Raw genomic sequence first — 21,993 nt, forward strand, 5'->3', positions numbered from 1 at the left:
GAAAGTTGGGGAAAAAAATCACCAATATTCATGCTGAGAAAGGAAAGATAAAATGTGCAGATGTGAAGAAAATGTTATTAAGGGATCAAGACAGTGGATGAAATAACTTGAAAACTCTTCTGCTACAAAATGTATAGAAATGCTGGTGAAAATCTAATAGCCTTTTAACTGAACAGTTGAGCTTCAAGATAATAAGGAAAATACCAAAGGGCCAAAAAAAAAGGAGAAATAAATACCAGTATAGCAAATGTGAACCAATCAGAAGAAACAGATGGGGGAAGTTGCCATTCTCAATAACCAAAGGACATGTGTGTTTACTGCCATGTGGAGATAGGAAGTGAGGCCTCAGCCCAAAGAAGTTAAGAGCTGGAACTGAGATCCACCCACAAAAAGCTGGGATATATCACCAACAAAAAGGTGGCAGAAAATCCACTCACTGGCAGAGACAACAAGGAAGCTTATCTGTCTTAGCCTAAGCCTTGAAGCGGAGTTTAGTTTTACACTGTTGATCTGAGAATCTCTGAGAGGGAGAGAGGAGGAAAGAGAAGTGCGGGTTCTGTGCACATTTGTGGCGTGTGCTGTGAATTGTGAAAGAATGGAACATAACTGCCAAAATCCTCCTCTTCCATAGCAGGTGCCTCAATCCTGTGGCAGTTAATAGTAAAAATGTTCCAACTGCTTATACTAGAGAAACAGTGCCCTATCAAAAGAGAGTCCAAAAAAAAAAAAAATGGAGGGTCCGCAAATATTCTCTCCTCACCGTTGATCTTCAGGCCTTGATTTTACCAGACTGTCTAAATAAGCCAAAAACTGAGCAGGATGATGATGACAAAGTTGCATGACATCTGAAGGCAAAATGGATGGATAAAACCTGATTAAGGATCGAAGGGCAGATTCTCCAAATTTCTCATACAATCTGCATTTAAAAACAAAACATGTTAGTCTTCAACTTCAGTAAGATAACTTGGTTACATTTTCTATGTATTTATTAGAAATGAAAATAAATATACTAACAAGAAGCTGCTCAACATGTAACAGAGTAAAACTTTACAGACTGAGACGAAGAAAATGTCTGTGCTTTAGTTCACATGAACAACATATAGGACCACTCACCGGGTAGCATAAGCAATCAGCAAAGGACTGTCAAAAGGGACCAAGTCATCCAATAACTTTAATCTTGTTGGAAGGTCTCCTTCTTCCATCTTTATATATGTAGGATTGGAACTTGCCATTTCTAAAAGACAAAGCACACCCCTTTCCCTTCATCTCATGGCGGTAAATATTTTATTCATGAACACATTAATCATCATTAGTCATGCACCTACTGTGTGCAAGTCCCAACATTTGTAAAGCATCATAGGAGAGACAAAAACAGAACAAGAGACAACCTCTTCTTTTAAGGACTTTAAAATCAAATTGGGTAATCAAGACAGTATGGCACTGGCACAAAAACAGCAATACAGATCAATGGAACAGGATAGAAAGCCCAGAGATAAACCCACGCACATATGGTCACCTTACCTTTGATAAAGGAGGCAAGAATACACAGTGGAGAAAAGACAGCCTCTTCAATAAGTGGTGCTGGGAAAACTGGACAGCTACATGTAAAAGTATGAAATTAGAACACTCCCTAACACCATACACAAAAATAAACTCAAAATGGATTAAAGACCTAAATGTAAGGCCAGACACTATCAAACTCTTAGAGGAAAACATAGGCAGAACACTCTATGACATAAATCACAGCAAGATCCTTTTTGACCCACCTCCTAGAGAAATGGAAATAAAAACAAAAATAAACAAATGGGACCTAATGAAACTTAAAAGCTTTTGCACAGCAAAGGAAACCATAAACAAGACCAAAAGACAACCCTCAGAATGGGAGAAAATATTTGCAAATGAAGCAACTGACAAAGGATTAATCTCCAAAATTTACAAGCAGCTCATGCAGCTCAATATCAAAAAAACAAACAACCCAATCCAAAAATCGGCAGAAGACTGAAACAGACATTTCTCCAAAGAAGATATACAGATTGCCAACAGACACATGAAAGAATGCTCAACATCATTAATCATTAGAGAAATGCAAATCAAAACTACAATGAGATATCATCTCACACTTGTCAGAATGGCCATCACCAAAAAATCTAGAAACAATAAATGCTGGAGAGGGTGTGGAGAAAAGGGAACCCTCTTGCACTGTTGGTGGGAATGTAAATTGATACAGCCACTATGGAGAACAGTATGAAGGTTCCTTAAAAAACTAAAAATAGAACTACCATACGACCCAGCAATCCCACTACTGGGCATATACCCTGAGAAAACCATAATTCAAAGAGTCATGTACCAAAATGTTCATTGCAGCTCTATTTACAATAGCCAGGACATGGAAGCAACCTAAATGTCCATCGACAGATGAATGGATAAAGAAGATGTGGCACATATATACAATGGAATATTACTCAGCCATAAAAACAAACGAAATTGAGTTATTTGTAGTGAGGTGGATGGACCTAGAGTCTGTCATACAGAGTGAAGTAAGTCAGAAAGAGAAAAGCAAATACCGTACACTAACATATATATATATGGAATCTAAGGGAAAAAAAAAAAAAGGTCATGAAGAACCTAGGGGCAAGATGGGAATAAAGACACAGACCTACTAGAGAATGAACTTGAGGATATGGGGAGGGGGAAGGGTAACCTGTGACAAAGTGAGAGAGTGGCATGGACATATATACACTACCAAACGTAAAATAGATAGCTAGTGGGAAGCAGCTGCATAGCACAGGGAGATCAGCTCGATGCTTTGTGACCACCTAGATGGGTGGGATAGGGAGGGTGGGAGGGAGGGAGACGCAAGAGGGAAGAGATATGGGAACATATGTATGTGTATAACTGATTCACTTTGTTGTAAAGCAGAAACTAACACACCATTGTAAAGCAATTATACTCCAATAAAGATGTTAAAAAAAAAATCAAATTGGGAGGCAAAGCATATTGGAAGTTTTAAACAAGATAAAGGAACAGATAACCAATACGTGACTATTACCATTGAAAATGTCCCCTTTATATATGTAATATACGTATTACATATATAAGCTATTATATATAAGCTATTATATATGCAAGCTAATATATATATAAGCTATATTTCTACCATCAATGCAAAATTCTTCAGTTTTTTTCTAGAACTGGTATCCCTAATCCATCTTTTGGGAAAAAATTAGTTAATTAAATTAACTTAAAAATATTTGACCTATTTTTTAAAAACATCGGTTATAACAAATCTTCCTCCAAAGGAAGATCTGACTTTGGGGAATAGCCAAGTCATTTAAAGCCAAGTGTGTAAATAAAGTGAGTGAAGATCTAGTTAAAACTACTTGTAGTTAAAAAATATATATGCTTACATATATATGAATCGAAAGTAAAATGAGTTTTTTCAAGAAGTTTTCAACTAGGTCTGAAGATAAATCCCAAAGAACAGTTCCAAAGCTGTTTTCATGATTACAACATCATTAGAAGAGTGGAACCTGTTCAACAGACCATTTCTAAAGAGCCAAACCTTCAATTTCCGATATATTTGTTTAAAAAAATATATCAAATTTTTCCAGTTTCATTATTTCCAATTTGATTGGGTCAGACAGTAAGTATTTAAAGGGATTCAGAGGAGAAGGCCATCATTTAGAGCATATGAAGTGAGGGAAAGCTTTATGATTGGGTGGGCGCTAAGCCAAACTTATCCCCTTAAATTTAATTTGGAAGCAGCTGCATCATCTCAAACACCCACCACACTTGCTCCAGCCAGCTCCGGCAATAAGTTAACCACTCAGGTTGATGAAGTGGTTATTTTTTTTGCTATTTTCCTGTAACCAAGGTTGGGTATAATCACATAATAGAGACAGATATAGCAAACTTCCAGTAAGTAATATCAAACATTTGAACTTATTTGAAAAGAAATAACTTTTCTTACTTCAACATAAAAGACAGTCTACCTCAATTCAGAAAAAGAAGCTGAAATCATTTCTTATGGTTTTAACTGCTAAATGTGAACTGAAGCAGAACTGTAACCATAGATCCTTTTTTCTAGAAACCTCAATGATCTTTAAGTCAGATAATATAAAAATGTATCTCTATTTGTGACTACTCACTTTTGGTAATGAATGAAAAGTTTGCTTAAAATCTACATCAATTATTGGAAACATGACATCTGTTATTCAGAGTTTTGAGTTAAGAAAATCCACCTGTTCAAAAACATGGGACTATGTAGTAGAAAGGGCAGGCATGGCCTCTAGGGTATGAAAGCTGGTTTCTACATGAGGATGACCAACAGTGTGACCTTCAGTCAAGTGTGAGGTAGAGGCTGCTGACTGCCCACCAAAATCTCTGAGGCAGACATGCAAGCTCTTGACCCATGTCCATCCTCTTCCTTCTAGACACCTGGAGAGGTCATTTCCCAGACTCCTTTGCAGTTAGGTGGGGCCATGAGATAGAATTCTCACCAACAGAAGAGATGTAAGCCACTACCAGGCCACACCTCCCTGTAAGAGCCTGTTTGCCTCTTCCACATGCTTCCCCCTGGACATAGCAACCCAATCTTAATCATCAGCCCTAAGGGAGGATAGAGATCCAAAAAATGGAAGGAACTTGGAACCCTGAGTTACCACATGCAAGAGAGCTGCCCACTGACCTGGAACATCTGTCCTGGGCTGATATATGAGCAAGAAATAAACTACCATATCTGAGTTATTATATTGTATCTGAGTTATTATGAGATATTACAGCAGTTTAGCCTACTCAACTATTATAATCTCTCTGTGCCTCAGTTTTCTTACCTATTAAACAGAACAACACCATCTACTCCAAAGTGTTGTAAGGATGAAATGAAAGAATGCTGGCAAAGTGTTTAGCATATTATCTGGCACTTGGTGAGTACTCAATAAATGGTATATATTATCTCTATATTAGTAAGTTACATGAGGGATTTTCTGGTTTTCGTATATCTGCATTTATAGAATTTTACTTAAACCCAACTTCTCCAACATTGCTGTATCATTTTCTGAATATGACTGTGAGAGAAATAAAACTTCTTATAATAGTTGCAAGAACTATTACAAGTTAAATTGAGTTGTAAATCAACTATACTTCAATTAAAAAAAAAAAGTGAGCAATCTCAACAGAAAAAAAAAAACAAACAAAAAACTAAATTGAGTGGAAAATTGAATGGATGGTTGACCAGAACAGAGGTGATTTTCTACTTAAATCTTCTTCTTTAAACTCAAAAATGCCAAGATGCTACTGTCCTTTATATAAACTTCTATCTTTGGTAAGGCAATCTGATTATTACCTTTCAGTCCTTCAATAAAAGTATCCCAAACACAAGGACTGTTAGTATAACTCAGCTTGATGCTCTCCTTTGCTCTTTTCAAGTCCAGAAGAAAAAAGTACTTCTTTAGGAACTGACAAGCCAGAATTTCAGGAGAGCACTGTTGCAAAGTGAGGTCTACATGTCTACTTGCACTTTTGATCTCAGAATTCAGTACATTCAGTTCCAAACACAACGTTGTCATTTCAGCCAGGTCCTTCTGAAGACTGTCTGCTATACTGCATGGAGAACATACTTGAAAAATGTCATCATCCAGGGACTCCCTCAGACTATTTACAGATTCACATGCTGCTTGATCAACAGTTTCTTCATTGCCTGAAGAGTCCCTTCTTTCTTTTTCATCTTCTTCGTCTAATATTCCCTTTTTGGACTCATCAAGCAATAGCATACCCTGGTTTGATTCCATGGATGAGTTGCCAGTATCTGAAATGCCTGAAAAGTCCTTCGTGGCAAATGTTTTTTCTAACTGTGAAAGCCACTCCTGCAAAACCATTCTCAGAGACTGTGGTTCAAACAATACCAGTGGGTCCTGTAGCTTGGTCCTATATAAGACAGACAAGTATGAAATTTATGTTTTATGTGGTTTTTCAAAAACAAACTGTTTCATGCTAAATAAGCCTAACAGATACAACATTACTTATCCAGAATAAATGTTACTTTTCAACTCTTTAAATAACAATTATCTCAGTAGCAAGACAACAACACAGAGAACATTACCTCTGTATTAATTCATGAATTTCAAGTCCAAATGAAACTGCCTCTGCCCCACACTGTCTCAGGACCACTACTAATGATCTCAAGAAGTCATTCCCACTCACTATAAAACTTTCTCACCCATAAATACTCACATTGCTTCTGCTGTTGCCATTTTGAGCTCTTGAAACTTGTCCTCTTCTGGAGGTTGACTAGTTACTTCTTCTTTTCCCCTAGAAAAGTGTGAGAAGAGTTAAAGGGGATTAGAACCTCCTTGGGCAAATATTTCTAAGTGCTCACTAAGTGGTAGGTATTGTACTTAATGATACATGAAACAAACAGATGAGTATAAAAAATGGTCCATGGCTTCAAGATGAGTAAGTTCAAGCCAGAGTAAGCTCTAGTCAGAAAGAAAGACAAGAGAACAACTGTAATATAAAAGAGAATAGAATGAATGCTAAAGAGCAGCACAAGCACTGTGATCTGAAAGCACAGAAACGGGAATCATTATTCTGACCAGGCAATCAAGAGAAGCTTTCCTGAGGGGGTGTATTTGCGTTAGGAAAAATGGACGGAAAATACTGCAGGTGGGAGAAACAGCAGGAAGAAAGTAGTGAGGTGTACACACCCACTTCTCTGACGGGACTGGAATTTAGAGTGCTTAGAAAGATGTGGTTGGAAATGAAGCTGGAAAGGTGGGCTAACGTCAGACGGAGGGCTGCCTTAAATGTCACAGCACTATCTACACTTTTTTCCTGATATACATAGGGATTCATAATTAAGTTACTCTAAGGGTAACACACCTTTTTTCTCATCGGAATGTCCAGTCAGTATACACTGGCCCTGTGGGTCTATCTCAATTCCTGGGTGAGTGCTGAGCTTGCCTGCCTCCAATGCCCAGATCCCCTGAATTATGAGAAGAGGCAGAGACCAGATGGACAAGATACTTCACACTGTGCCAGACCAAGGGCTCTGCTACAACTCCACTACATAAGGACTATGCCACCAGCATATCATAGGAAGGCACGTGACGACATTAATGCCAATGCTCTCATCTTACAGGCCAGAGGGCATGAGTCACCAACGTCACATGCTAGTCAGAAGCAGAATCAGAACAAGGCTTATATCCTTGGTTATCCTACTCTTACTCTAATACTCCTTCTCTAACATCGCAGAAGTTTGAAGAGATTTGGAGGTGAGGGAAGTTGTTCAGGAGAAAGATGGAAGAAGAGGTGCTAAATTAAAATTCTGTCTCAACAGACTTGCTATGGGTTGATGTAATTTTCCAACACCTACTCTGTGGTATTCACAGTTTTTATAAGCTATGCAAATAATCTACAATGAACAGAGTCATACATGTGTCTTCTTCAAGAGGACATGGTTTATGGCTCTCTTCAAACCGACAATTGTGTCCTCCAGAATTTACACAGATTTCTCTGCAACGGCTTACTCAGTGTCTTCCTCCTTTGGGCAAGTGACTGGACCCACATCCTCTTCACATGACTGCTCATCACCCCTGGGTTCTGGTCTCACTTTCAGATCAGGGCTCGTATGAAGGGTGCCAATCTTCTCAGTAGTTTTACGCACAAAGCTAGAAACGCTGGAAATCAAATACCAATAAACTAATATGAAAAAAATCTCATTACTGCCAAGAATGAAAATTTCAGTATCTGAGTTCTCTATGTTCCTGTCAGTCCCTGAAGGCAACTTGGACTTATCAAGTCTTTCTTTACTTCCTATAAAGAAAGACTCTTTATAGCAACTTCCCTAATCAATTACATATTTCACATAAGGCCCATGTAAAATTTATAATAAGGATTCACTTCATTTACTAAACTACTCTGATTCAATCCTAAAGAAAAGGTCTTTAATTGCAGCTGTGCCTGCAATGTTTCTGTCTACTTAGGCAAAGAAAGCCATGTGAAAACCTGCCCCATCCTAGCCAAAGAATTTCTTCAGGAAACTCAGCTGCTGATTTGTCACAATATATCCTTTGAAAAAGCAAAATTTGTATCCAGTAAAACTCCCATTAGCAGTGAAGGAGCTGCAGAACGTCTTCTCTCTCAAACTCAAATGTCATTTTTTTTTTTTTTACAGAAATCATTAGTTTATTCATAATACAGGGACTCAATGACACATTGTATAATTATTAAGTTATAATTATGAAGACTTTATCCTATTATGGTAAAACGTTTAAGTGGAAAAACTTGGACATAAATTCATGTAAGTCAGTTCTGGGCCCATGGAGTAGCTAGAAAGACTTCTGAAGAGTCTTCAATTCTGAGCCCAAACTGAGAAATGATTAAGTTAAGAAATGACTAATGATGTATGGAAATTGTTCCTATCAGGGATGAGGAAAAAACATTTTTAAACTTTTGCTCAGCCTGAGGGGGAAAAAAAACACATTTGTAACAACTCAAATATCCAGGTACTCAAACAAAGAGGGAAGATAAATTCCCCAAGATTGAAATGAGAAGTAAACGGCTTCGTATAACAGGCTATATGAGGAATAATCTAGAAACTTTCTTTTTCCTCATTTAAAATGTCTTTCCATTCTCAGCGCAAAAGTGCCTAACATGACAACTGAAGTAAAACCAGAAGTGGGATTAAATGACAAGACTAATGAGTTTACCTTTCCTTGACAGCCTGAAGAGACACAAGAGGAGATGGAGAACGAAATGACAGTGGAATGCCGAAGGGGAGAAAAGTTTCATTCTTATCTGTCTCAAACATCACTGAAGCGTGTGAAACATTGTCTGATGAATGGAATTGGGGAGAAAAAACAAAATCTAATCACATGAAGAGTTTTTTAATCTTTAAAGAAATTCTGAAATGAATAAAGCAAAGGAAATGAAGGATTCAATACCAAAATCACAACTGACCCAAACACAAATGAGTGGAACACAGGTTTACAAGATGCATGGGATGGCCCACATATAAAACACATGGACAGGTACCTTCATTTTTCCTACTAACCCTGAATCCGCATAAGTTGGAAAGGAAGCTTAGAGTCTCTATTAATCTCTTCTCAACAGTTCGGTCACAGGAATACTTGAACATCGAAAAGTGAAGGCAATGACCCCCAAAACTGTAGTAATTTTTCACTCCGAATGGAAAATAATTTGGTTAGGATAAAATCGTTCCACTCTTTTGGTTAATGACCTCCTTTCTTAACCTTTCCAGCACTTTGACGCATGATAATAATTAGGTACTTTACCAATGTTAGCTTAAACAGGAGGGGAAAAATAACCCAACTAAACATAAATCCATTCTTCTAATGGTGAACAGATCAATAGGTCTGGATGGAAAGTCTAACAACTTAATAAAATTATTAACACCTTGTAGAAAACTCTATGCATGAGATAATCTTGGCAAACAGAAGTCACAGAAAATAACTGCTTCACATCAGCAACCAATAAAAGACACATTCCTCACCTTCATTTCCATGTGAGCCACAACACTGATCTGCTTGGTCCTCTTCTTGATGTGAGGTGAATTCTTTAAGTCTCTCATCTTCTGAGAGGGTTTGGCTGTGAAGGGAACAAGAGTCTTCATCTGACTGACTGCCTCTTCTACTATTAATGATACGATAAATACCAGAGTCCAAGATGCTGAAACTTTCCTAAAAAGAAAAAGAATTAGAGAAAAGTTAAACTTTTATAACACGATATAGCTTTTTAAGAGAAAAATCAACACTAAAAGAAACAAGTCATTAACGACAATTATGGCTTATTAGAACAAAATGGTGAGCAAGGTCTAGGCTCCTGGCAGCCAGGTCCCTCTCACCTGCTCATGGCATCATGCTACCATATTTCTCTAGCGGGTCTCCATGAAGTCTGGCTGTGAGAATGTGAGAATGAGGATTAAATGAGACAATCCTGAGCTGCACTGAGACTCAAGCTGGCATGAAGCATCTGAAATCACATATTAAGGGTAACTTAACTTGTTCTGGAGGCTATATGAGGTATATTTTCAAACAGAATATAATAAACAATGACAAAACAAAATGCGGCTCTAAGACACACCTAAATGAAGGCTTCATAAGGTTGTCCAACAGCTGAAAGAAAGCCCCCTCTTCACCACCCCCCAAACAATATACAACATGGAAAGGAAGGTAAGTTTTGGGATCCTAGAGGTAAATGAGTACAACCTAATGTAGAACAATCTTACTGTACAGCAAAACCCTTTTAAAAGTGAGAATACCTACATGTGATGAAATGGAGCTTCTTCTACTGCTACAAGCTGAATCCAAAGGTTCAAATTTTAAGATCAATTCTTCCAGTTGGGAAATCAGATCACCATAGGTTGTTAAGTCCAGCTGAGATTTCAAATGTTCCAATTTATCTATAGTCAAAGTTTTTCTTCCCTAATAAAAGGATAAGTAGAACCAATAGGAGAGCTTTCTGTTTGTAACTAAATCTATATTCAAATAGCCAATACATTGAAAGAGGTCTAACATAGAACATAAAACCTCAAAGGTGCTTTAAAAGGGCTTTAAAAGCTAGTAAAAGACTTAGTAAGAATTCTCTTAGGAATTAAGAATTTAGAGTTACTGTACGTATAATAATTTCACTTAAAACAAGGCCTGAAATTCAAATAAATTTGTGGGTAAATTTGATTTTTTTAAATGGAAAGTATACAGTTTTTCTCACCCCCCATCCCCACTCCAGATTTATCGGTCATGCTTCCTTTGGGGATTTACTGCTGGTTAATCTGCAGGCTAATAAAGACAAGCAACTGTGTAGCACAATCCTGCAAGCTAGAATGGTTTTAACAACCCAGATGAACATGTAAGCTCTCTGACTCACTCTGCTGGCGATGACAGAGTTCTGGAAAAGACAGCAAGTTTGAGCAGCCAGGTTCCACAGGCCTCTCCTTAGCAGGCGTTCCACACAACGTTCCACAGATAACAGGGAAAGATGGGAGACCTTCCCATTTAGGTGCAAACAGAACAGCTCATTCTTCCAGACAGCCACATCCTGAATATCTACAAAAACCACAGGGGTGAACACACAGGACATTAACCAAGTGCTCCTTTTCCATTTTTGCGATGGCTGAAATTATTCTAATAAATTCATTTTCTATATAGAGTTTGGCTTGATTGAATTTCACCTCTATTTTTATACTTGCATTTCAATGATGAAATCATATCTTAGACACTATTCTTTTAAAAAAGATCAAGAATAAAAGATACAGAGAAAGAAACATCTCTCTGATCTAAAATTCTGTTTTTAAAAATGCTATTTTTTGTGAAAAGAAATTGCGACTTTAAAAGTGGGCACTTCGGAGGCCAGACTATCACGCTTCTGAGTTACAAATCTGATACCTGCAACAGATTTCAGTGCAGTGTGTAAATCAACAAACTGTTCGTGAAAAAATACCTGTCTTGGCAGAACACCATGAAATGACCTAAAAAACTAGTTTTCACGGGACACCCTTAGGAAGCTTAATTCACGAGAAATCAGTGTTGGTCAGATCAGTAAGTAATAGTTCCTACACCTTTTTAATGTTTTTACAAAGTAGAAAATGATGCAAAAGTCAAGATACATTCTCTGAGCAGTCATGCTAAAAATGCTAGATTTATTTCCTCCATTTCTGGTTTAAACCAGAAGAATATAGAGATTGACTTTCTCTGCCTCAGCCACATAAAATGGCTATTGTTCCCACAAGGACTTTTCAATCCTAAATTATTAAGACACAAAACAGGAGTTAAAGCAAGACTTCTAACAGGGATAAAGATTCAGGATAAGTAGAGGAAAAAAATTAACCCATTCAATCCTTAGCAGTGGTTGCTAATATTTAAGAATAAATGAAAATTGTATTTAAAATAACTAAATAACTATACATAGATTCACAAATGTATACTTTGTAAGTATCTTATAATGGGATACATCTATGATGTTAATCTTTAAAAGAAATGTCACCTCATTCTATTTTCTACTCCTTACACTGCAAAAGAATCCTCCTACAATAATTAAGTCTTTCACAAGCATGCGATTAAAAATTACATAGGAAGAAAAACACAATTACCCTTGACTTCACTCCAAAGAAGAACTTGAACATTCTGAGGAAGGAAAATATAAATTCCTCTTTCTGTCCAAGTCAGCACACAGTGCTCACTGCAAGAGAAAATGGAAGAGGTCAAGAGAATTCTAGTTTGCTCGGAATCAGAAGTTTATAATTCCCTGATTTCAGACCCTCACATTAGCTATTAAAGCAAAATCAGCCTGTACAAAGAAAACACAACAGTTGATCCAGCCAATCACGTCCTACCACCTCTTTTCTGTCTGTAACAACAGGCCAGTAAAAGATAGCATAATATGACACCAAAGTGGGAAAAATTCAGATACACGAAATACCTTCCAGAAAAATAAAAGGCTGGTATCTTACCTGATGTTTGTTAATCTAAACTTCCCATATCTGGTATGACATCTAAAACAAAGACTAAACATCACATCTAACCACTAATCACTGCTCTAGTGAGCCACTTTTAGGGAGGGTAATATATATATATTTTTTCATGTGTTTATTTATTTATTTATTTTTGGCTTCATTGGGTCTTTGTTGCTGCACGCGGGCTTTCTCTAGTTGCGGCGAGCAGGGGCTACTCTTTGTTGTGGTGTGTGGGCTTCTCGTTGCAGTGGCTTCTCTTGTTGCGGAGCACGGGCTCTAGGCCCGCGGGCTTCAGTAGCTGTGGCTTGCGGGCTCTAGAGCACAAGCTCAGTAGTTGTGGCTCACGGGCTTAGTTGCTCCTTGGCATGTGGGATCTTCCTGGACCAGGGCTCGAACCGTGTCCCCTGCGTTGGCAGGCGGACTCTTAATCACTGCGCCACCAGGGAAGTCCCAGGGAGGGTAATATTTTGATGTCCTTAGTTGTATGTGGGCAATAAAAGGTTGAAAACTACCAGTCAACTATGGGAGTTTATTTTTTTCATTAAAGGCTATACCTATATTATCTAACCTTGTAGCACCTCATCAAGATAGGAGTGTTATCCCTATTTTATTAAAAAGAAAAACTGAAGCCCAGAGAGATAAACATGTTGAAGGCCATTCAGCATGAATACAGAAGAGTCAGAATTTATACCAAGGACTGTCTGGCTCCAAAACCTGGACTTTTTTCTCCGTACCTCACCGAAGCTACTTCTACCCTCATTTATCCTCACTGACCCACCCACTGTTATCTGGAATCCTGATCATTCCACTTAACTACATTCTTGGAAAGTCACAGATCTCCTAACTGCCAAACCCAATAACCTACTTTCTCATTTTCCTTCTTGATCCCCAAGCAGAGGCCAACCCTGCAGACTGTTCCTTCCTTCCTGAATCTCGCCTTCCTAGACTCTGGACACTACTTCTTGGTCCACCTTCCTTTCCAGTCCTCTGGTACTCTCCATCTCTGCTCATCTCCTTCTGTACTCCTTTGCTCATATATCTCATTTACTCTCTCGAGGCTGCTATTATTATTTTATACACCATTGGTAATCCCCGGTTACAGCATTCCCCATATAACATTCTCATTCTAGCCACCACTTAAGCATCAGCAGCGGTTCTACCGCCCTTTGAAATCCTCCCCGACAGCCCACAGCACTCTCCCTCCTGCACGCAACCTATTTCTCGTCAACCCCGCTCAAACGGCACTTCATCACGTATTGCACTGTCACAACTCTTACTTTTTATTGTTGTTAAACATTTTCTAGAAATAAACTACATCTCTCCAACAAACTATAATCTTGAGAACAGGGACTTTTTTTTAAGTTTATGCCTCCAAGAGTACTAAAAAAGGTTATTATGTGGCGATGAAACTAAGGGCAATATTTAACAGGAATTCGGTCCTCACACAAATATTAAACATTTTGCCAATATAAGATCAGATCACTGTCCCTGTGGGAAAGTAATCTTTGTCACAAAGAAGGAAGAAATGGTCAGAATCCTAGTCCAAAATAAGTAAAATTGGAAGGCTGCCTTTAGGAGCCAGAGGGGAAAAAAAACCCAGAGGCCAGAAGATCCTTGAATAAAGAGATACAGGATCAGGATTTTGACACTGAACTTGATAGTCAGATTGGAAAGATTCGTTAAGAACAGGTGGGGGGTGGGGGGGACTAATATCAGAGCTGAGACTTGGTAATTTACACACCCCTCATCCCCTTCCCCTTCACTGATAATAAACAGACAGGGACATAAGCCTAACAACATTGTTTAAAAAGTTAAGGAAGAGAAAGTGACACCAGTGTACCCCAAAGAAAATGAAGCATACAAATTTGCTTCCCCGTAGAATTTGTGGGTGTAACAGTGAAGGTTACCATAACACAAGTGTACACATGGGAAAAAAAGTAAAGAAAAGCCCTCTTACTCACGTTTTTTCAAAAAAATCTTTGTGAAACTCTTTACTTTAGCCATTATTTGAGAACCTTCTATGTGCCTAGCACTGTGCTCATAGCAAAGGAGTTGACAATCTGGTACTGGGATGGATATTCATAGTACAGTGAAACAGGGTGGTGACAGAGAAATGAACAAGATGTGACAACAGTGCAAGGGAATAAGTGTCTAACGTGAGCCACTGGAGGAGTCAGTAAAAGCTTCAAAGTGGCATTAATTATTGCTTAAGCTGAGGAGTAGGCAGAGCCAGATCATGCAGGGCTTTGTCTGCTATGGCAGGAACTTGTATGGGAGCTTTAAATAGTTTAACTCAAAGGAAAAACACTACCAGGAGAACCAAGCAGACTGGCCTTGCCATTAGAAAACATACTCCTGGGTAGGGGACTTCCCCACACCCCACATATCACACCACAGCCAACAAATGTTAAGTGTCTATGATGTGCCAGGCATTATGCCAAACACTGAGAATAACACAGTGAACAAAACAGACATGAAGCCCTCAAGGGCCTTACTGTCTAGGAGTAAGAGAGGCATAAATACTGTTTGAATACGTAATTATAAACTGTGATAAGTGCCGTAAAGAAAGAGTTTTTAATATGCTTTATCTAACTATGGGCAAATAAATAGTTGTCTTTCTCCAGTAACTTTTAGGATGAATTATGGACTTGTGAAAGAGTTATACTGTTTACAATTTATTTTCAAATATTGCATTGTAGGTAGTGTGACATACACATACGTTAGTCAGGGGCAGTTAGTTAACATTTCAAGTGTTTTTTAAAATTACATTCAAAGCACGGTTAGTTAGCCTTTGAAAGAACTCGATCAGGAGCCAAACTCCAGAGTACCCTATACCAGCTCTAAATAACATTCTCTGAATCTGCATTAGGGATCTTATTAATTAGCCTAAGAGATATTAGAAATAATATTCTGCTGTTGAAATAAGAAGAGTTCAAGACACACAGATTGACTGGAAATCATACACTGGTACGCCCATGCTTGTAGAACAAGTTGTAAGAACTGGCAAGCCCAGCAGTTGATAGCTTTAAGTGGCACTCTGTGCTGCCACTTAATAGTGGACTTTTTTGTACCTAATCCAACTAGAAGGCTAGCTGAACTCGGATGTTAGAATATGGCTGGCTGGATCCACCTTGAGCAGATTTTTCATGCAAAGTACCTGAAGAATAGAGAGCTGAAATTTCACCAAGCTTACAAGAACAAGTTCTACAACTACTTTTGTGCCTGCCTGCTAAGAAACATACATATGCAGCAGACTTCAGTCTGAGACTTGCTTTCATTGGAATATCCCACTAGGGAGAGGAGGTTATGAAAGAATGTGTATCTACAGCTCTGAGCTCTATTTGTCAAAAGTTCTCAACAACTGTGAAGTGTCCAACTGGTTTAGGCCAGTTCAAAACAGAAAGGGAAGCATATTTCTATGCTTTTTTTCATTCCTCTTATATGTAGAACACTTCACATAACACAGTCATTTCCTAATTTTCTAAAAATGATTTACTACAAAAACAAACTTGAAAAGCTAACTGTCTTGAACAAGAAACAAAGAGGAAAAGTTAAGTGTTCATTTTTTTTTTAAAGGATCGAAGGGAGAAACTTACCTAAGATATAAGAGTTTGGGGAAAGACAAAGACTGGGAGGATCCAACCGTATGATCATACTGAGGTTCTGATCTAGGAAGCAAACATGATTAATGATTTAATCAAAATATAAAAGTATCTTTTCCCCTATATAGGAAAATTTCTGCCTCCAAAACAAATTCAAGAGCCTAACTGCATTTGCCCTTATTGAATTTGCTTTAAGCATATGAAAGATAACTGATTAAAGACTTTTTGGTTTCTCTGAATCTTTTAATAAAAATTCTACTTCACTCTTAAAAGGCATGATAAAATCTTTAACGCATGTAGAATATCAGAGGTTTCAAACCAAGTCCTCCCTGTAAGTTCCTCAAATACTCCCTACTGGCCATACAAATCATTACCTTAGATTAATCACAGGAAGAGGTGGTGATGAGAGGAGTTTCTTAAACTGATGTGTACTTATAACTTCTCCATCAAAGTTCACTTCCCACATCCTGGAGCCAGGGCGAGCACAGTATATTAGGGGCTGCTGGCCAGCAGAACATCTTCCAGGGAAGAAACAAGCTCCGTATTCTCCATCTCTTTCCTTGTTTCCAATTTTCCAAAATTTTTCTCTAATACCCGACCCCCGCAGAAAAGAGAAAGCATGTTTACTCACAAAAAAGTCAAAAGCAATGGCACTACATATCGGCATGGTCATAATAACCCCACCCACAATGTCCTCTCCTCATATTAGCAATTTACTGGAAAGAACAACAGAATGGAAAGGTCAAAATAGGGTTCTAGCTCTGATTTGCCATTAACTATTTCTGTAACAGAAAGCAAATGACTTCAAGTTAGTACTCAGTTTATTATCCACAGAATGTGAACGCTCTTCTCAAAACTAAAAAGTAAGTGCTACCAAACCATTTCCTACATCCTTAAATCCTACTGACTGCTTCCCAAATCACCTTGTTCTTCGGCCACTCCATGGAGGCTACTGATCTACCCTGTCTCCAGGCCACTCCTCTGCCACATATACCCAATAAATGCCTCACTCTTTCCTCAAAATGCTAAGTCCTTCTGAAAGTCTGTACCTTGGAACACTCTGTTCCCTGAGGGTTACATGAGCTAGATATATAAGAGAACTGCATATACAAAACTGCCTGAGAACATGGAAGGTGAGAATGAGGATATCTCTTTCCAAACACTCCTTTACTTATTCTTCATAAATTAGCTCCACCATTCCTCCTCTGACAGACTTCCCTGACCCCTATAAGCAGAACGATATGCTTCCCATGCTATGTTTTCAAAGTATTCACCACATTATATATGGTAGTTGTGTCTATTTGAACAGTAGGTTACGACTTTCTTCAGGACAAACGTCATTTCTTTTTCCTCTTTAGTTGAATTCCCAGTGCACAGCACAGTACCTGGCCCACAGAAAGCACTCAATGCCTTGTAGTGCTCCGTATACCCAAACTCTTTATTTGGACAATGGCCTGATATGGTCTCTAGCATGAACTTACTACGTGACCTTAGATAATTCAATAAATATCCCTGTACTTATTTGCTTTATGAATAAAATATAGCATCAGCTTTACTAGAAGAATATGGATGTGAAAGTGCTTTAAAATGTATACAGAGCAATACAAGAAGTTACGGTTTTATTACCTATGTTCCTTATTTGGGAAATAAAATATATTTCTTGCTTATTTCACATCCTCTATGGTGCTTAACAACAGTGCTACTAATTCAGAGGAGTGCCATAAATATTTCCTGAGTAAACCAATACAGTCAACTCATTCTCATTTGTATGCTCATTAATCTTGCTTTCCACATTTTCAAACGACATGTGACAGGCACAAGGCTAGGTATTTCCTATACATTATCTTAGTTAATCCTTAAAACTATCTCTACCTTCTGGATGGGGAAACTGACATTTGGCAAGGTTTAAGGAGCGGCAGAACTAGAACTTGAAACCATATTGTCAGGCTCCCTTATCCAATGTTCTCTCTACTACAACATAATTCTTGTTTCTGTTTGTTCTATTTCCTCCTGGGATCCACCCCGTTCATTAACAATACTGACAGAAAGTAGCAGGAAAAGCAAACTCATATCTCACTTTGGTTAGTTATTAGGAGCCTTTGTTTAAAAAAGAAAAATGCTTCTTTGTTTGGAAGGGAATATACCTTGAAATGAAACTTAAAACATACATAAAATTTTTCAATTATTGTACTATCCATGTACCCCCAAACTGAATTCTAGCTAACAAAGTAGGCACTTCTAAAACATGTTATTTTTGCAGTTAGTTATTCTCATAACCAACTCTAGCCACAATCCTGTAAAATGGGAGTATAAATGATTAGCAACTGTACTGCACACAGGGAAAAATAAGCCTCCACTTATTTAGCTCTTTATACCATTTCACTAGATTCTCAAAACAACCCCAATAAGGTGTTCATTCAATTCAGTGTTCTGACCACTTGTCAGAATTTCAGCCAAATTTCTGAATTGGGCTGTTTGGCAAACTTGAAAACCTACAGATGAAGAATATTTAAGAAATTTGTGAAGCTAACAAATATTTTACCAAAATCTCAAGGATGGATTTAATGGCCAAAGGTCCAATGTCAAAGAATATACTAGAGGTAACTGAGGTAACAGGAAAGGCACAAAATCAAGACAGAAGGATTCTAGTCTGCCTCCTCCCAGCTGTATGATGTGAGGCAAGCTCTATCACTCACTAGGCTTTCTGATCTGCAAAAATGAAAGAGTGACACTACATGATCCCCAGTTCTGTAAGTCTAACTTCATCACCAATCTACAGTCTGAAATAAGTCAGAACCAAGTACACCATCCTTCCTACTAATTCCATGTAAACTGATCCTTTGCATCTCAAAGCCTTGCCCCTCTGCTGTACAGCTAGGTTCTCTGATACCAGACATCTGCAACCTACTATTACTGCTCTCCTTCCCACATACCTTTCTCATCCCAAGAAAATAGAAACAAAGTGCATCCTCTCCTCATCCTTCCCTCTACTAATCCTGACAGTCAGCATACATTCCTTCAAAACGTTTGGAATCCAGTCTCCTACTTTCTAGAATAGCAGTCTTCTAACTGAGATACAAGAACCCCTGGAAAAACATAAAAAGTTTCCAATCCTGAATAGTTCTAAGGGAATCAATTTCCAAACCCTGATTTTCTACATGTACACTTTCTTAAAATGATCTGAGAACCCACATACTTAATTAGTGTGACATTTAAGACTGTCACTCTCCATGTGGTGCTAATTTACCAATGTGATCTCCCACGACTCCCCTACTCAAGCCAGAGGACACATTTTAGAATATGCCTAATTCTTTCTCACTTTTCCCCAAGAGGCTGTTCCTTCCTGCTAGAATATCCTATCCCCTCTTACCTCTCTTCCTTCAAACTTCACCTATTAAATATCCTCAACAAATTACTGAAGCTGGCTAGTGGGCTCACAGTGGTTTATTATGCAATTCTCTCTTCTTTTGTGTGTGCTCAAAATTCTCCACAATAAATTTTTAACAGAGGGGCTGGGTCCTGAGGAATATGGTAGCTGGACAGGGCCAATGGAGGGGGAAAAAAAATGCCCAGTGAATATTTCCCTGTGGTGAGAATGGCTGAAGAACTTCAACACAGCAATACACAACATTCATTTCAAACCATTTCCTATTCTGTTCTGGTATTTCACAGCTACTGCCAATATACTCCTTTGCCATTCATTGGACCTTTGGTTCCACTGTTGAGATTTCATTAAATATCTGTCAGCTTCATAAAGTTCTTATTTTTCATCCAATTTTACCCTATAGTAAAATTCTATTAAATACACAACAAATTTCAACAACAACAAACTCAATCAAGGAAGACTTCCCAATTCCCCATATAGAAACAGGCCTTTGTTCAGTCTTCCCTCATGACACTTAGACCAGGCTTCTTGGTAGAGTTAACTGAATATTTGTCTTAGTCACCCACTGGACTATGTCACTCTCCTCTACCTCCTCTCTACTCACTAACATCAGCTTGCACACAGCTGGTTCCTTATTAATATCTGTATAACTGAATTGAGGGGTTTGGGCGAGATGACTTCCAAGTCTCTTCCAGTTCTAAAATTCTGTATTTCCAATGACTCATGGTTAGTCAATATACCTCTCAGTATCACACAAGAAGCATCGAGTAAGTGAAGATATAAGTAATCTTCCATCCAAATAATCTAACTGGACAACACAGGAGTCAACTGTTGTTATTGTCTGAACAGGAAACATCACAAAAGCAGCAGCCGCCTAAAGGGGATGTGACAAGGAAATAAAGTTTATTTATCTTTACGTATACACATAATCACCTTCTCTTTACCTTTTACATGAAAACAGGTTAGACAGCAAAATTAAAACTTTAAATGGGCCAAAATTAATTTGCCTGTTAGAATATCAAGTTTCGCTCATTTAAGTTTTGTGAAATAATTTGCTACATAACTGCAGAAGAGAATTCTTAAGGCTCTGTTTGTGATTATCTATTCTTAGAAGTTGGGGAGAAAAAGATGAAGCAAGTTTTAGAATATGTGAGACAGTTTTTCACCTGTAGACAGTACTTCTCCCTTTGGAAAAAAGACAAATTAGAGCTATAATAAGTGTAGAATTCCAACTGTATATCAAAAATATGTTAGGAATCAAGTAGTAACCTTGATGGGTCATCATGAATATTTAATTAATACATCAAGAATATTCTGATGTGTTGATTAAAATAACTTAGCCAATAGTAGTTAGATCTCTTCTTCTCTACCAGGATCCTACATGCAAATAAGCCAATGAGAGACAAGTTCCCCATTTCTGATATAATAGCTTTGGAGGAGAGGGACAGCGAGGAGCAGGTTGGCTCTGCCTTAATGACAGACCGGAGCATTCTGTTAGGGTAACTTGAGACTCAACTTTTCTACTCCAACAACTGTGGCAGGAAGCCTGGGGACCCACACTGCTTAGCGCAATCCAGGAGGTGTCTTTAAGATTCCATTCACAACAAGTTACATCCATCCTGAGAAAAATATACCTAGACCCATGAGTTTCTTCTAACCAGGGACCAGGAGAATAGGACCCTGGGCAATTGGTACCATTTCTATGTTTGCCATTTTATTCACACAACTAATAAACAGGCATCTTTTCTTTTTTCTTTCTTTCCTTTTTGTTTTTGGCTGCGCCATGTGGCATGCGGGATCTTAGTTCCCCGACCAGGGATCGAACCTGTGCTCCCTGCATTGGGATCACACAGTCTTAACCACTGAATCGCCAGGGAAGTCCAGCCATCTTTTCTTTCTTAACAGCCTAGTATTAAAGAATGCTTTACTTAAATGAGCCATGCAGGTGAATTATGGAGTAATATAATAGACAACTGCAAATTACTGAAGTTAGCTCACAGAAGCCATTCTGTAACAGTGTCAAGCTAAACCAGGGTACCATATGTACTACATGCAAACAAGTCTTCTCAAAATTCATAGTCTGAGCTCTAGATCAGTCCCCAAGAGATACAGTAGGTCAAATTGTGTCCTTTAATTGAAATTCTGTAAGACAACACCTTATATCTCACCTACATACACAAAGAACTGGACTGGTTCTCACCTTTGCTTGTTTAGAAGTGTTGAGTTTGATGGCAGAAACTTTCCCCATATGATCACCTATAAAAACTCTAAGAATAGCTGTATCCCAACAGAGAGCTGTAACTTTTTGGCCTTTGTGTTCTGAAGACACATAAATTCGTTCTGGTTTCCCACGACGCTCTTGATTTAATTCCCAAACAACTACAAGACCCTGACTGCAAGAATTGAGACACAAAAGCAAATTTTTGGCAATGGTGAAAAAGGTACTATTTCAATGCATCACAATATCAACTATATTAAATATATAAGCAAATTCTTATTCTTCAGAAAAGAGGAAGCAGAAAGCCAAGGTATTAATT

General features: G+C 38.1%; 1 protein-coding gene across 10 annotated transcripts in view; it reads right to left on the reverse strand.

Moving 5' to 3' along the window:
• Nucleotides 1–21,993, reverse strand: part of HPS5 (HPS5 biogenesis of lysosomal organelles complex 2 subunit 2) — a 47,490-nt gene that overhangs the window by 15,974 nt on the left and 9,523 nt on the right. For all 10 annotated transcript variants that reach the window (XM_036859479.1, XM_036859475.1, XM_036859469.1 and 7 more), the window contains 14 exons: nucleotides 21,657–21,849; nucleotides 20,197–20,330; nucleotides 16,446–16,658; nucleotides 16,066–16,137; nucleotides 12,107–12,195; nucleotides 10,885–11,063; nucleotides 10,284–10,442; nucleotides 9,512–9,698; nucleotides 8,709–8,832; nucleotides 7,527–7,676; nucleotides 6,232–6,309; nucleotides 5,345–5,925; nucleotides 1,114–1,234; nucleotides 761–916 (listed from right to left, as the gene is read on the reverse strand). In XM_036859479.1, coding sequence (XP_036715374.1) covers nucleotides 761–916; nucleotides 1,114–1,234; nucleotides 5,345–5,925; nucleotides 6,232–6,309; nucleotides 7,527–7,676; nucleotides 8,709–8,832; nucleotides 9,512–9,698; nucleotides 10,284–10,442; nucleotides 10,885–11,063; nucleotides 12,107–12,195; nucleotides 16,066–16,137; nucleotides 16,446–16,658; nucleotides 20,197–20,330; nucleotides 21,657–21,849 — 2,436 coding nt within the window. The remainder of the gene's footprint in view (nucleotides 1–760; nucleotides 917–1,113; nucleotides 1,235–5,344; nucleotides 5,926–6,231; nucleotides 6,310–7,526; nucleotides 7,677–8,708; nucleotides 8,833–9,511; nucleotides 9,699–10,283; nucleotides 10,443–10,884; nucleotides 11,064–12,106; nucleotides 12,196–16,065; nucleotides 16,138–16,445; nucleotides 16,659–20,196; nucleotides 20,331–21,656; nucleotides 21,850–21,993) is intronic.

The sequence above is a fragment of the Balaenoptera musculus genome, chromosome 8, assembly GCF_009873245.2.
Source record: "Balaenoptera musculus isolate JJ_BM4_2016_0621 chromosome 8, mBalMus1.pri.v3, whole genome shotgun sequence".
Lineage (NCBI taxonomy): Eukaryota > Metazoa > Chordata > Mammalia > Artiodactyla > Balaenopteridae > Balaenoptera > Balaenoptera musculus.